Here is a 16194-nt window from a genome sequence, read left to right as displayed (position 1 = left end):
ATTAATCAGATAAGCAATTCCCAAGTTACGGCCATTTATCTGTCGACCAATGACAAGACACGGTGCTATGACATTACGAATGACGTCACAATTAATGTTTATTTATTTTTTATTATTTTTTTTGCACGATTGACGGTCGGATCTGATTGAAACTTGCCATGAATATTGCAGGGGACCCGCGGATGTGCCTTTTCGAGGTTTGATATTAATCGGACGAGTTGTTCCCAAATTACGGCAATTTATCTGTCGACCAATATCTACGGGAGAGGGGGACAGGAGAGGGGGGCGAGAGAGGAGGGGGGGAGAGAGGAAGGGCGAGACGGGGGGCAAGAGAGAGGGGAGAGAGAGGGGGTGGGAGTGGGGACGAGCGAGAGAGGGGGACAGGAGAGGGGTGTGAGAGGGGGGTGGGAGTGGGGGCAAGAGAGAGAACCGAGAGAGAGGGGTGAGACTAGGGGTAAGAGAGGGGGGAAAGAGAGGGGGAATAGAGGATGGGTGAGACTAGGGGGGAAGAGAGAGGGGGAGAGAGAGAGGGGAGAGAGAGAGGGGGAGAGAGAGAGGGGAGAGAGAGAGGGGGAGAGAGAGAGGGGGAGAGAGAGAGGGGGAGAGAGAGAGAGGGGGAGAGAGAGAGGGGGAGAGAGAGAGGGGGAGAGAGAGAGGGGGAGAGAGAGAGGGGGAGAGAGAGAGGGGGAGAGAGAGAGGGGGAGAGAGGGGCAAGAGAGAGGGGCAAGAGAGAGGGGCGGGAGAGAGGGGCGGGAGAGAGGGGAGGGAGAGAGGGGAGGGAGAGAGGGGAGGGAGAGAGGGGAGGGAGAGAGGGGGTGAGAGAGGGGGGTGAGAGAGGGGGTGAGAGAGGGGGTGAGAGAGGGGGTGAGAGAGGGGGTGAGAGAGGGGGTGAGGGAGGGGGTGAGGGAGGGGGTGAGGGAGGGGTGAGAGAGGAGGGGTGAGAGAGGAGGGGTGAGAGAGGAGGGGTGAGAGAGGAGGGGTGAGAGAGGGGGGTGAGAGAGGGGGGTGAGAGAGGGGTGAGAGAGAGGGGGTTTGAGAGGGGGGTGAGAGAGGGGGGTGAGAGAGGGGGGTGAGAGAGGGGGGTGAGAGAGGGGGGTGAGAGAGGGGGGTGAGAGAGGGGGTGAGAGAGGGGGTGAGAGAGGGGGGTGAGAGAGGGGGTGAGAGAGGGAGGTGAGAGAGGGGGGTGAGAGAGGGGGTGAGAGAGGGGGTGAGAGAGGGGGTGAGAGAGAGGGGGTGAGAGAGGGGGTGAGAGAGAGGGGGTGAGAGGGGGATGAGAGAGGGGATGAGAGAGGAGGGGTGAGAGAGGGGGTGAGAGAGGGGGGTGAGAGAGGGGGTGAGAGAGGGGGTGAGAGAGGGGGTGAGAGAGCGGGGTGAGTCACAATTCAAGAGAGGGGGCAAGAGAGGGTGGTGAGAGTGGCGGCGAGAGAGGAGGGGGGAGAGGAGGGGCGAGACTAGGGGGAGCGAGAGAGAGAGGGCATCACAATTCTTCATTTGATATGACGTTACAATTGACGCTGGGGACCTGAGTATGTTTCCCAAGTTATGGCCATTTATGATACGGTTAGTCCAATCTATTGAAATAATGCCCCAATACAGTCGTCGTTTACGCACCTACGGGCCCGCACTAGTATATATTATATATATATATATATATATATATATATATATATATATATATATATATATATATATATATATATATATATATATATATTGTTACGAATTTGGAAATCGATCGCATGCAACATACAGGTTCCTTTAGCTCAGTTATGTCGATAAGTGCTTTTCCATAAATAGCTCACCTTCCATTGTTCAATGGGCAGAAATCGATTAACTGCACTGCGATTCAATTTAATAGTTCGGGAGCGATCACAGCACAAATGAAGCCGACCCTCCCCCTCTTCTGGGAAGAGGAAGAAGAGCCCTCCCGTCCCGTGATCCATGACGTAAACAACTCCCTCCCACCCGCGGTTGTGCGGGCACGAGGGAATGAGTCATGCCGGGAGCGGGGGAGGGGCAGAGAGGGATAAGAGGGAGACCCTCTGCCGGGGCTTTTTGGCTTGGCTTGTAGAAGGCCTTCGGGTTCTGCTTGGCTCGGGTTAGGGAGAAGGCTTTTTGGTTCTGCTTGGCTCTGTTCGCTTTTTGGGCTCTGGCTTTGCTCGGAAGAGAGGTGGTTCGTCGAAGAGAGTCGGCTGCTTTGTTCATTGGAAGAGTTGAGCTGGTTGCTCAGCTCGGAGTTGCTTCTGGGTCTTGTTTTGTTGGCTGTTTGTTCATCAGAGGAGTTGATCGGGTTGTCGTGGTTTTTCTTCGGTCTGGTGGTCAAGGAGTGTCGGCCTGGTTCAAGGGTGCTCGAGCTGGTTCGAGCCTGTTGCTCTGCTTCGTGGCCTGGTTCAGCCGGCTCTTCTTGGCTTGTGGAGCTCTTTGTTCTCCGCTTGGTTCCTGGCTTGGTGCGACTCATTGGCCTCATCTTGGAGGTGGTTCTTCGGAGAAGCGACACATCGATGGGAAGGATCGGCGCCTCGTCTCACCAGCACGTGTTCAGAAGCGCGAGGGGATTCGCTGGAGCTCGGGAAGGATCGCGGCTCACGGCAATTGGATCCAGCTCGCTCTTGCTGGAGCCCGGGTCCGAGCAGCTTGAAGACCACACGAGGTGGAGAGGTTCGAGATAGGTTCTGGGTTTCAGCTCATCTGTCCCTCCGAGCTGAAGTCCGTATTAAAGGCATCAGCCACCATTTATTGGGTGTGTGTGTGTGTGTGTGTGTGTGTGTGTGTGTGTGTGTGTGTGTGTGTGTGTGTGTGTGTGTGTGTGTGTGTGTGTGTGTGTACGTGTGTTTCTGGGCCCGTCTAATAAGTAGGAAACTTAAGTGCTTTGTGTGCTGTAAATGATTGCATTGCATTTCGTATAGTCGGTATAGTTCTGCTCTTACGTGCTTCCCAATTTCCCCATTATTATTAATAAAAACCCCAATTGTTTAATGTTTTTCAGCTCGTCACGTCGATTCTTTCATTGACTGAGCATGTTGTGTGTTAGGAATTAGAAAGCCGTTGGTTTGTCGTAAAAGGGGGACATTCGGACCGACGGTTCTCGGTGATTAAGCCGCTCTGAATCGCGCACGGGACATGCTCGCTTAAGCGGCTTGTTTCGTACGAGTTCCGTCGAGGGTGTCGAGGCTCGGCAGATCGCCACGTGGTCTCTAGGTATTTTGAAGAATTGGAAAATAACCCTGTACCACTTGGTGAAAAAATTGGCCCTTCACGGTTCTTGCACAAGGACCTGTCGGCTTCAGACTTATCCAGGCGCGATCTATATTCCGGGCGATCGGTCGGGCCAAGCCAGCTCACGGCTCCATCAGAGCGGTCGGCTCGCGGCCGACGCACCGGCACCGTAACAGTGGTTGCCAGGAGTGCGATTCGGCCCCCTTCGCCTCTGTAGCAAAATTCACGGAGTCGGATCAGGGTTATATGAAGCAACCCCCCCCCCCCCCCAATGTCCCCAAATTGCGAGCGGTTTTAATTTTATTATTCTCAACATGTCCAGCCAAGATGAGCTGAGGCAGGTGGGTAGAGGTAGTAGTGTAGACCAACCCATGGTCCAGAACAAGATCACCATGCAGGTTGAACTTTCCCCGCAACCAAACTCGGGCATCGAAATGTTGATGAAAATGATGCAAGCGATACAAAGCAAAATGAAGGAAGAAATATAAAACAGCATGGATGGCATGCAAAGCGAAATTAAGGAAGAATATAAAACAGCATGGATGCGCAAATGCAAACAATGAGGGGTGAGATGCAGCGCATGGGGCGAAACCTCCAGGAAGGGTAGAAGGCAATAAGGACGGGCATAAGAGGAATCATGGCGGCGCCACGTGGTGGAGCGAATGAGCTCGGGGAGGTGTGGATTGTGTCGGTCCCGCAATGGAGACGAGCGAGGTCATGATGCAGGACGCCGTCACCACGTGTAGGGTGAGACAGGTGGAGGTGATGACGGACAGATTGATGGTGACGGAGAAACTAATAAATATGAGGAGACGACACAGGAATTAAAAGTAATAACAGAGAAACGAAAAACAAAGACCATAGAAATAAAAATAGAGACACGGGAGATAGAACAGCGTGAAGTGGACGAAACTATTAACGAGCACACACACGTGGGAGTAATAGGGGACAATAGGAGTGAGCTTGGGGAATGTGTCGTGATCCGGTGCGAGCAGCAGGATGGCATCCTCCAGAACCGAGGGGAGGGAATATGCCCCCTTGAAGCGGATCGCGACCAGGTGGATCCGGTCGAGCTTTGCGAGGTTGAGGGGGCGAGTACTGTAAACGGGTACACGTGGAGCTTGGGGGGTATGGAGACCCCGGGAGCGCTTGTAGTGGCGCGAATCCCCAGCAATTGTCCCGGTGTGTGTGGTTAAAGGTGCGAGTGCAGCGACTGTATTGAAACGTATGCATCGTGTGAGTGAAATGGCGTGCGGGAGTGAAAAGGTGTTTAAGGGAGAAATGCCAAGTGTGAGAGAGCGGTATGAAAGAGATGGCGGTTGGTATGCGAGAAAACGCAACCGCGTGTCATGGCGAGGTGTGTAAGCATCATGGCACGTGGGAGTGCGTGTGTTGAATGGCAACGAAGACGGCACCAGATGAGGGACAAGGGCCGTGTAGCGGCCATAGCCATTTTGGTAACCGTGCCGGATTCGCACAGCAGCACGCGTGAGGTCCGTGCTGTGCTTCGCACGAGGCTGCTACGTACGCGCCTACGCGAGTGAGATCCGGTCCGGAAAACGCCCGCGGTGGATACAAGCCGATCCCGCGGACGGACAAAAACTAGGCTGTAAATGTGAATTTGGATCGGACGGGTTCTCCAGGTGAGCATGTGCGTAAAGCTCCGAGTGGCCTGCGTCGCACGTTCTGTGCGCGGAGCGCGTGAAGCGGTTTCCCCCGATGCGCTGCGCGTACCCCGACTTGCACGAGAAATCGCACGGTTTTGGGGTGCGAGTGACGTCATCGGAGATCCCACTGCCGGGTTACGGACGGGCAGAGCACATGTGCTCGCGTGGGGAACCCCTCGAAACGCGAGGCTTGCTTGGGATGCGCGGTGATGTCGTGGCTGCACGCATGGTTGGAATCCGGCAGGAGGGAAATCCCTGCCGGGTGTTACCATCCGAGAAAGGACGAGTTGCGCGAGGCGCAAGCAGCTGCCGCGACGTCACGGGAAAAGAGCGCAGGTTGTGAATTGCCGCGCTGGTGCACAGAGAGAAAAAAAATAATAAGAAGAAAAAAGCTGTAGTGTCGTGGTAGGGGCGCTTATAAGGCAGACACGAGCGGAGGAACAGCCGAGCCCGGCTGTGGTGTACAAGCGCGAGCGCGGGCGTACTTTGCCCGCAGCTCTCCTTTATTACGTACTCAACACACTCACGAGCCGTGGCACTACGGCACCCACTACAACGCCTCAGGCGGCGCGCACTCCTTATATCCCCGGCAGACACGATGATCACGCCGACCACTCCCCCACCATCACACCCTGCCCCGCAGGCCCGCAGGCTATACCACACTCCTCCCTCCTAAAACCATGATTATTAAATGATCATCATCATAATAAGCATAAGCAGCACGAAATACCACGGAATTAAAGCAGACAAGGCACAAAAAGACACAGCATAGTATAAAAGCATATCACATCATATAACGTGTCGACACGAGCGAGTGGAGCTGCAACGGCCAGGTCCCGAAGACTAAGTTGCACCAGGAACCTACAAAACCCCGACCGCGTTACCGATATGAAGCAGCAAGGCGAGAAGCACAGCAGCACTACACAGCAAAAGCGCCCCCAGGCGGCTCATGCTTACATGGCCTTCGGCGAGGTCGTGGCGACCTCCCGAGCAAACCTCCCCCCGGCACCATCAAACGCCCCCGGCCCACAAGGCGGCACATCTCCCCCAGCCAGACCTGAAGCAGACATTTCGAGGCCGGAAGCCCGCTGTCTGGAAGTCGTGGCGCCAACGCCAGACCAGATCGACCTTGAGTGGGGGCGCTGAACAGCGCCGCTGGCTGGATGCAACCAAAGCCCCACAACAACCCACGCACCACAATCAGTTGAGACCCCAATGCATGTCCAAACTGCCCTGAGCGAAAACAGAGAGCCGCGTCCCAGGCGCCAGGCACGTCTGACCTTGCCGAAACCAGAGGTGGGGGTAACGCCGAACGGCGCACCAGCCCCGGCTCCGAGTCGATCTCCGAGACCCACACGGCAGTCAGACGGTAGCCACTCCATTCAAAGCACCCTTCAATCACAGGCTCGTCATAAATCAACAAGAACATCGTTGGTACAATCGCAAACTCATTTTTCTGTACAGCGCGTTCTTTCGATAAAATCCCTGCACACGACAAGGGAACCACCCGCGGCCCGGGGCAATGGGAGGCCAACAACACCTCTTTATTCTCCACCATCGCTCCCAAAGCCTTCACATCACATTGATCATAATGCAAATCCCATCGATTGATCTCAGCCAAACCCATTCTCACACATGAACTGTCGGCATTTATTTCAACAACGTTAAACCGCATCACTCGAGCAATGCAAAACAAATATGCAATGAACAGCAACCCATAACCCACATCACGAGTCCATATCTTGGTTGTCGACTCGATGTTGCGAACCGTGACTTTCTTGAACGCGACGGGCTCGCTGCAACTCCCCGTTGAAACTGCCCGAACAACACCGGCGCGCCTTGCGAAGCGCGAGTGCTCATCGCGAGAGCTGGCACGGCTCCCGCTGCTCCCGAACCGCACATCACCGCTGCAGGCAGCAACGAACGGCCGCTCCCGCTGCCTCGATGCGGCTTCCGCCGCCAGAACCTCGCCCTCGGAACTCGACGAACGCATCGAAGGGAGCACCGGCACACCTGGAGGTACGAACTGGAGATCCAGCCCGAGGTGCGTCAGCCAGTCCCGACCCAAAAAGGGCAGGCCCCTCCCCTCGCACCACGAACACCGAGAGTAGGGCGCTTCGACCTCGGTAGCGCACCGAGACGTCGGCCATCGCAAGCGGTGCAATCGCTTCACCGGTGTACGTGCACAGCGACAAGGTCGTCTCGACTAGGCGAACACCGCGAAGACCACGAGCCGCCCGCTCGCTCATGACCGACACTGCAGCCCCGGTGTCCACGCAAAACACGGTCGGCTCGCCATTCACTTCGACCTCCACCGTGAACGGTGTCGTCACCTCCGGACCAATGGAAAACAGACTCAACATTGGTTGCATCTCCTGCTCTGGCCCGCCGGCATCGCCATGCCCCGGCTGCAGGCCGCTCCCCAGGTCACTGGGGTCCTCCCGCACCTCGCCATCCAAGACCCCAACGGAGGCCCCCGCCATCCGACACACACGCTTCAAATGTCCCACCTTGTGACAATGCAAACACACGGTGTTCTTATACGGGCACATTCGTCGCAGGTGCGGACCACCACACCCCCAGTACCCCTGGAAATCCACTTCGCTCTCGGTGCGACCGTGCTGCGGTGCGCGCCCTCGGCCCGCACCGCCAGACGCGCGTGCGACCTGCGGCACCTGGGTCATCGCGCGGACCCCGGGATGCGCGACCTGTGGCACCTGGGTCATCGCGTGAACTCCGGGATGCGCAACCTGCGGCACCTGGGTCATCGCGTGGACCTCGGGATCAGCCGACATGCCCCAGCTGGAGCTACTCATTACGTCCCGGCCAGCGATGGTGCGGACATCCGTGAGTGTCTGCTCGACAGACGAAGCAGTCCCGACCACCGAGTCGAACGTGACGTCGGTCATCCGCAGGATGGCTGCTACCATCTTCGCGTCCCGCAGACCAGAAATAAAACGATCTCCGAGTCGTGCCGGACGCTCCTCTGCCGTGAACTTGCAAGGCACGGCCGAATGCTTCACCCGTGCTACGAAATCTGCAACGCGCTCCTCGGCACCCTTCGTGAGGTGATCGAACTGGTACCGTGCGAGTTGCAATGACTTCTCTGGCGCCAAGTGGGTCTTCATTTTCGCCACGATGTCCTGAAACAATAACCCGTCATCACTGGGCTTATCTGGAGCCACCAAATCACTCAGCAGCCGGTAGTGCTCCGTTGATAGCGAGGCGAGCAAGATCGACTTGCGTTTGTCTTCATCATCTACATCATTCGCGCGGAAGTAGCAACCCAATTGTTCAGAAAACAACTCGAAGTCATCTCCCCCGAAAATGGGCACGCGTCCGTGCGCCGTGCCCCGACCTTCTGCCATGCTCGTGCTGGCGAGACCCTTGGCTCCGTAGCCTGGAACCGCACGGGTTATTCGCTGCCGATCCGAACGCCACCACCCTGCACACGCCGATCCGAAGATCCTCGTCAGCCAACTGTAGTGTCGGTCATGAGCGAGCGGGCGGCTCGTGGTCTTCGGACGGGTTACGGACGGGCAGAGCACATGTGCTCGCGTGGGGAACCCCTCGAAACGCGAGGCTTGCTTGGGATGCGCGGTGATGTCGTGGCTGCACGCATGGTTGGAATCCGGCAGGATGGAAATCCCTGCCGGGTGTTACCATCCGAGAAAGGACGAGTTGCGCGAGGCGCAAGCAGCTGCCGCGACGTCACGGGAAAAGAGCGCAGATTGTGAATTGCCGCGCTGGTGCGCAGAGAGAAAAAAATAATAAGAAGAAAAAAGCAAGCCTCCCATTTCAGGTATACAGGATTCCCTGGGCAGGGGGAAGGAGACCCCCCTGCTTAGGGGGCACAGGAAGACCACAAGTTAGGGGGATGGGTTAGAGTTAGTTTGACCGGCTTCATGGGGACATGGCTTGTTCCTCATGGAGCCCGTGGAATGGATTAGTTAGAGGGATTTCAGTTTAGATTTAGGAAATGGGAATTGTTGGAATTTGAGACATGGACAGACTGGAAATGTGTAGTGGAGACGTAGCTTAGCTACGTAGAGTAAATGGAACGTGCATGAGTTTTAAGGGATGACGAGGAGCACGAGTTAGTTAAGGGAATTGAATTAGGAAGGATGGCAGTATAGAGTGTTGGTGTGAGTTGAGAAATGGAAAGTGTGTGAGGAATAAGTGAGGGACAGCGGGCCCAAGTGTGTGAGTGGAGCGAATGTTGAATGCATGGTGCGATGAATGATTGGGGGGAGGGGTGATTCCCACCCAAGTGACCCCGGGGTCAGAGTAATGTTAGTTCGTGGGTAGTTAAGTTTACAAAAAGGAGGTCGTTTTGTTGTTGGTGTCGAGAGAAGGCACGAAACCCGTTTGGAGAGGTGCAGGAATTCATGACCGGCTGGGAGCGTGGCTGTTGAACGGTGAGTATTTGTTAAGAGGGCACCCCGTAGGCCAAGGGCCCAAGAGGGGCCGGGATAGTGTAGTGGGTACGGGCAACCCATCGGAAACGGGACCCGTAGTGCCAGAATGCCACGGGGGCAGTGTCGTGGGCAAGGGCGACCCTCGGAAAGGGACCCGGGGTAACAACATGCCACGTGGACATCAGAGGGGGGCAATGCCAGAGAGGGCAACCCCCCCCGCGTTCATAGGGAGCAGCTAGGCTCGGAGGCAGCCTGCGGGCCTGGGGGTGCCATGGTTCGAGTTCGGCAGAGGGGGAGTTCCTGCCAGTTGAGCCACGCTGCCCAGCCAGGAAATTGTGCGAGGGCACGAATGAAAATTTGAGGTCAAGGCCCAAATTTATAATGGACACCAACACAGGCGATGGGAATCATGGTTTTTAGAACCGATAGTTTAAAAGTGTGAGGCGTTTTTGGAAAGCCCCGGGGTAGTTTCAGGTGTAATAAATGTTAGGGTAGTGAGGAGATGCACCCCTTCGCACCATCCATCCCTTCGCTCATTATAGGCCGCTGGACCCACTTTGGGTTAGATCACTGAACTCTGAGAAGGCCATTCTGAGGCTTTGTTGGGCCTCGAGACAGGACGCTAGTCTCTCCCTATTCCCCTCCAGAGAGGGAACGTAGGGGTTGGGAGTAGGCTTGGTTGACGAGAAAGGTTAGCTGGACAAAGACGATAAAGGGGATTAGGGAGACAATTATAAAATGGAAATAAAAATGAAGAGGGGCCAAATTTTGTTGTTGTGTTGCAAATTAAGGGAGTGGGTATGGACAGAGACAGGCAAAGTTGATAGAGTGGGGGGAGACAGGCTAGGTCCGAGCCCGCCTTCAGAGTGGCCAGCACCACCGCACTCCCTCCAGACCTGATGGAACCACACCAGAGGCCGGCCAGCTTCACCTGCCGGCCTGTTGTGCTGCAGCCACCTGTTCTGCATGGGCTTGCCTTGCCATGCCTCATTTGCCTGCCTCTGCCATAACCCCATGCCTGCTGCCCTTGTTTGCGTCTGCCAGTGTCATTACCATGTGCGCCAGGATCATCCAGTTTTGCAAGGACTGCCCTGCAGGCAGCCTATGCATCCATCATGTTCATTTGTTTTGCTACCATCTCCATCCATTCCCCTGCACAAATGACTTTGAAATGACTTTTGCCTTTTCCCTTTCACAGATCACAGGTCCTGGGCCATGGTTAATGTAATGGATAAGTTGAGTGAAAATTGTAAATACGTGAACCCCCGCCTGCATGTTTGTTTTAGCGCCAGCAATTTTAGTTAAGTTGTCCGAATGAGTCTGTGTGAGTTTGTTTAGTTTGTTCCGCAGCGCATTAGGTTATTTATTTTTGGGACACGTATCAAGAAATGTTGCACTCAGGGATCCGAAGGTAAAACGTACTCGGGGAAAACTTACACATGCTGGTCACACGAAAATTTGACGACTCGGGACGAGTCTGTAAAAAGGGGAGGGGTAGTGTTACGAATTTGGAAATCGATCGCACACAACATTCAGGTTCCTTTAGCTCAGTTATGTCGATAAGTGCATGTTCGATAGATAGCTCACCTTCCATTGTTTAATGGGCAGAAATCGATTAAGTGCGTTGCGATTCAATTTAATAGTTAGGGAGCGATCACAACACAAAGGAAGCCGACCCTCCCCCTCCTTTGGGAAGAGGAAGAAGAGCCCTCCCGTCCCGTGATTCATGACGTAAACAACTCCCTCCCACCCGCGGTTGTGCGGGCATGAGGGGATGAGTCACGGCGGGAGCTGGGGAGGGGCGGATAGGAATAAGAGGGAGACCCTCTGCCAGAGCTTTTTGGCTTGGCTTGAAGAAGGCCTTCGGGTTCTGCTTGGCTCGGGTTAGGGAGAAGGCTTTTTGGTTCTGCTTGGCTCGGTTCGCTTTTTGGGCTGGAGGTTTGTTCGGAAGAGAGGTGGTTCGCTTTGTGTGCTTGGTGCGTCGAAGAGAGTCGGCTGCTTTGTTCATCGGAAGAGAGTTGAGCTGGTTGCTTGGCTCGGAGTTGCTTCTGGGTCTTGTTTTGTTGGCTGGATGTTCATCGGAGGAGCTGGTCGGGTTGTCGTGGTTCTTCTTCGCTCTGGTAGTCGAGGAATGTCAGCCTGGTTCAAGGGTGCTCGAGCTGGTTCGAGCCTGTTGCTCTGCTTCGTGGCCTGGTTCTGCCGGCTCTTCTTGGCTCGTGGAGCTCTTTGTTCTCCGCTTGGTTCCCGGCTTGGTGCGACTCATTGGCCTCATTTTGGAGGTGGTTCTTCGGGGAAGCGACGCATCAATGGGAAGGATCGGCGCCTCGTCTCACCAGAACGTGTTCAGAAGCGCGAGGGGATTCGCTGGAGCTCGGGAAGGATCGCGGCTCACGGCGATTGGATCCAGCTCGCTCTTGCTGGAGCCGCGGTCCGAGCAGCTTGAAGACCACACGAGGTGGAGAGGTTCGAGATAGGTTCTGGGTTTCAGCTCATCTGTCCCTCCGAGCTGAAGTCCGTATTAAAGGCATCAGCCGCCATTTCTTGGGTGTGCGTGTGCGTACGTGTGTTTGTGGGCCCGTCTAATAAGTAGGAAACTTGTAGTGCTTTGTGTGCTGTAAATCTTTGCATTGCATTTTGTATCGTCGGAATAGTTATGGTTAGTCGGAATAGTTAGTTCCCCATTATTATTAATAAAAACCCCAATTGTTAAATGTTTTTCAGCTCGTCGCGTCGATTCTTTCATTGACTGAGCATGTTGTGTGTTAGAAATTAAAAAGCCGTTGGTTTGCCGTAAAAGGGGGACATTCGGACTGACGGTTCTCGGCGATTAAGCCGCTCGGAATCGCGCACTGGACAGGCTCGCTTAAGCGGCTTGTTTTGTACGAGTTCCGTCGAGGGTGTGGAGGCTCAGTCGATCGCCACGTGGTCTCTAGGTATTTTGAAGAATTGGCAAATAACCCTGTACCACGTGGTGGAAAAATTGGCCCTTCACGGTTCTTGCACAAGTCGGCTTTGGACTTATCTGGGCGGCGATCTATATTCCGGGCGATCGGTCGGGCCGAGCCGGCTCGCGGCGCCTTCAGAGTGGTCGGCTCGCGGCCGACGCACCGGTCCCGTAGCAATACATATCGGTTTTAGCCCAACTACTCAATGATGAAGAATCATTTAAAAATGATCGGATCCGGATCTGCATCCAGATCACACCAAAATGGAATAAATTTGGCCTTGTCACATTCCCAAACTGTCCATCAAATTTCGACCCAATCCGTCCACAACTTTTTGAAATATAATGCGATACTGTATATTGTTTTTGGCCCCACATCTCAATGGTGAAGAATCACTTTGAAGAACTCATATCCGGATCCGCATTTTTCACCGAAATCAAAGCAATTCCTCCTTCCAGGTCACACACCCAACCCGTCCACCAAATTTCGCCTGAATCTGTCCACAACTTTTTGAGATATCCTGCTCACAAACAGACAGGGGTGAAAACATCACCTCCATTCACCTTCAGTGGCGAAGGTAATCCTTATCCTTACTATTCATGGACTGGTGTTTGTTGGTCACGCTACTCCTCCTACAGCTCTGGACCGATTACATCCAGACTTGCTATGTGGAATCAGCATGACCCGAATTATTGTACAGGTGAGTTTCTATCTTTGCCGGTGGTCTTTGTGAGAGGGGGGAGGAGATGCTAATCCTCTGTGTAAATGTGTGTTGTGTCGCGCCGCCTCCAGGTGGGGCAGAGTATTACAAGTCGATACCATTACCAGTACAGTGAAGCGTTTTGAATTATAAGCAGGAGGTATGTTTTTGCTTCCTGCACATAAACTTTATGATTATTATTTTTTTGTGTATACAGAGCTGTCAGTTGCCTATACACCACCCAAATAAAGGTATGTGTCAGAAGAACGTTGGGCGGGTACTCTGCAAGCAATAACAGACATAGAGGCAATATCCCTGGGTGCTCACCTGGTAGCGGCTGGATAAGATAACCAGGGAACCACTGGTAGACACGGATGGCCCACAAAGTACATAATGGAGAAGAAAGTAAATACCTATGGGTTTTTTTAAAATGCAGGAAACAAAGTGTGGTACATCATGGGTGATAAAGGTTGTGGTCAAGTTTCAACGAAATTGTGTGTGGTTTTGGAGAAGAAAGAATACATATCTTGGGGGGCCATCTTTGGAATACATATTTTGGGGGGCAACCGCCCACCAGAACCCCTTAGACCCCAATCTTTTAAATGTCACGATCAAACTTTGGTACATCACTGAAGATGAAGGTTGCGGTGAAGTTTTATCGGCATTGTGTGTGTCGTTTCCGAGAAAAACAAATCCCTCTTTTGGAGGGCAACCCCCCCCCCTGTGGAGCCCTCAGACCCAAAAAAAAATTTAATGCCATGAACAATATTTGGTACATCACGGGTGATGAAGGTTGTAGTCAAGTTTCATCGGAACTGTGTGTGCGTCGTTTTGGAAAAGAAAGCAAATACCTATTTTCAGAGGCAACCCCCACAACATCCCCCTTTTTTTTTTAATGCCAAGATCAAAATTTGGTACATACACGGTGATGAACGTTGTGGTCAAGTTTCATGCGAAATCGTACGTTATTTTTGAAAAGAAGTTGCAAGTATTTGTGGACGGACAGACGGACAGAACGACGTTCCAGGTGAGCTAAAAACCAAAGACAATCACATATTTTGTGGTCGCACTCATTGGTCGAACATCCTGCTTGGGTTTACCTGTGTACAGTACAATTATGACAAAATGCAAATGTGTGACGACTGTACTGAGATGTGGAGAGTACAGACAAGAAAGACGAGGCACGTATTAATAGTCCTAACGTTTTTCCATACTTTTGACTTTGACACGTCGTTTCTAAATAAAACTTTCAAATTGCTTTATAAAAAAAATTAATAAATAACTTTACACGAGGCCACACACTTTACGATCGACCATCATAAACAGCCGATTAAACCCCGTTTTACGATTACAGAGATGTCGAGCGAACACGGAGGAGAGAATACGTGCATCACGGCTGTCAATGTCATGGACCAAATGGACCCTGCCTCCGACAACCCCCGAGACTGTACAAGATCTGAGGTCACCGGCTGGAAATATTCCAAACACTGTATGACTGACTGAACGAACACACGAGGGCGAGGCGGCGGCGGCAGGAGCAGCAGGAGCAGCAGCAGCAGCAGCAGCAGCAGCAGCAGCAGCAGCAGCAGCAGCAGGAACAGCAGCAGCAGCAGCAGCAGCAGGAACAGCAGCAGCAGGAACAGCAGCAGCAGCAGCAGCAGCAGCAGGAACAGCAGCAGCAGCAGCAGCAGCAGGAACAGCAGCAGCAGCAGCAGCAGCAGCAGGAACAGCAGCAGCAGCAGCAGTAGCAGGAACAGCAGCAGCAGCAGCAGGAACAGCAGCAGCAGCAGCAGCAGCAGCAGCAGCAGGAACAGCAGCAGCAGCAGCAGCAGCAGCAGCAGCAGCAGCAGCAGCAGCAGCAGCAGGAACAGCAGCAGCAGCAGCAGCAGCAGCAGCAGCAGCAGGAACAGCAGCAGCAGCAGCAGGAACAGCAGCAGCAGCAGCAGGAACAGCAGCAGCAGCAGCAGCAGCAGCAGCAGCAGCAGCAACAACAGCAGCAGCAGCAGCAGCAGCAGCAGCAGCAGCAGGAACAGCAGGAACAGCAGGAGCAGCAGCAGCAGCAGCAGCAGCAGCAGCAGCAGCAGCAGCAGCAGCAGCAGCAGCAGCAGCAGCAGCAGCAGCAGCAGCAGCAGCAGCAGCAGCAGCAGCAGCAGGTTCATTTTACTCAGCAATTAACACAACAAACAATCGAAATGAGGCGCGCGTTTCCTCACACATCGATCATTTTCCCGCTCAAAAACGTTCGCGTTCTGGAATTCCAGTTGGTTTCAATAAATTGGGTAAAAAAAAAAAACACATTTAAAAAATATAATCATTGTTTATAGGAGGACGAGGGAGGTTGGCATAAACCGCGACGCCATTGACGTTCATGGTCGGAAAAGAGAGAGAGACTGAGGCAGAACGAGAGAAAAATATTCAACACGAAAGGCCTTGTACTCACGCTCGGATATTTTTTAGCTTGGAAGTACAAGTGTCGCAGCATTGTATCGGATACGTTCTCCACGTTCACCTTCAGCCTTCAACAACAATGTCGCGCGTGCCGCGGAAATGACGTCATAAAGCATGGGGGTGGTAACGGCGAACGACGACAGGTGGCTGTGTTTCGCCCAGGACAATCGTGCAATGTCGTCGTTATTTGTGAGCACTTTGATACGACTCAATGATTTGCCTTGATTTCTCTTGAACGGTAGAATTATGTTTCTTTTTTTAATGATTTATACGTCGTTTTAAAAAGTGCAGGTGTGCAGCGTTCTCTGGATCGAGGGACGTGAAAGAAAGCACGTGGCATTTCTAAGAAGGAAACCCCGTTGGGTTTTGGCTTTCTTGTTTTCTTGCGAATCTAAATCGAATCAAACCAAAAGAATACAATAAAGCAAGTCTGAAGACGACGATGGTTCACGAGTGGTATTTGACGATGCAGATTGTTTCAGAAGTCAAGGATGAGACAATGTGATAATTTTTGACCAAGTTATAAAAATGATCAACATGATGTGGTACGAGTGACAGGTTATTAGCTGCAAAATGATGAGAACCCGGTTTCGTTCAACAACTTTCAAAATTTGACCTTTGCATAACCTCTAAAGGTCACAAAACAATGTTGTGGACATTAAAATATGGAAACAGGATACGTGCTATAGCTTAATGGAGTTAGTTCGTCGAAGAAGGTCAAAAACCCGGTTCGATTCCCACAACTTTGAAAATTTGACCTTTGTGGCCTTTAAAGGTCAAAGGTCAATGACTCTGACCTT

The 16194-nt window shown here is 53.1% G+C and overlaps 1 protein-coding gene across 2 annotated transcripts in view; it reads right to left on the bottom strand.

Moving 5' to 3' along the window:
• The window catches only part of LOC147031722 (cytochrome c oxidase subunit FA4-like), a 40669-nt gene extending 25126 nt beyond the window's left edge, over positions 1 to 15543 (bottom strand). The window contains exon 1 of one of the 2 annotated variants that reach the window (XM_085852913.1): positions 15387 to 15543. In XM_085852913.1, coding sequence (XP_085709039.1) covers positions 15387 to 15428 — 42 coding nt within the window. In that variant the 5' untranslated portion in view covers positions 15429 to 15543. Of the gene's footprint in view, positions 1 to 1802; positions 1959 to 15386 lie in introns of those variants that run through there. The other variant, XM_085852903.1, reaches the window with a different exon arrangement.
• Between the last annotated feature and the right edge of the window lie 651 nt (positions 15544 to 16194).

Source organism: Eptatretus burgeri, chromosome 2, assembly GCF_056783735.1.
Source record: "Eptatretus burgeri isolate ZD-2024b chromosome 2, Ebu_testis_v1, whole genome shotgun sequence".
NCBI lineage: Eukaryota > Metazoa > Chordata > Myxini > Myxiniformes > Myxinidae > Eptatretus > Eptatretus burgeri.
The sequence above is the reverse complement of the archived record's forward strand: the minus strand, read 5'-3'. Positions and strand labels throughout refer to the sequence as shown.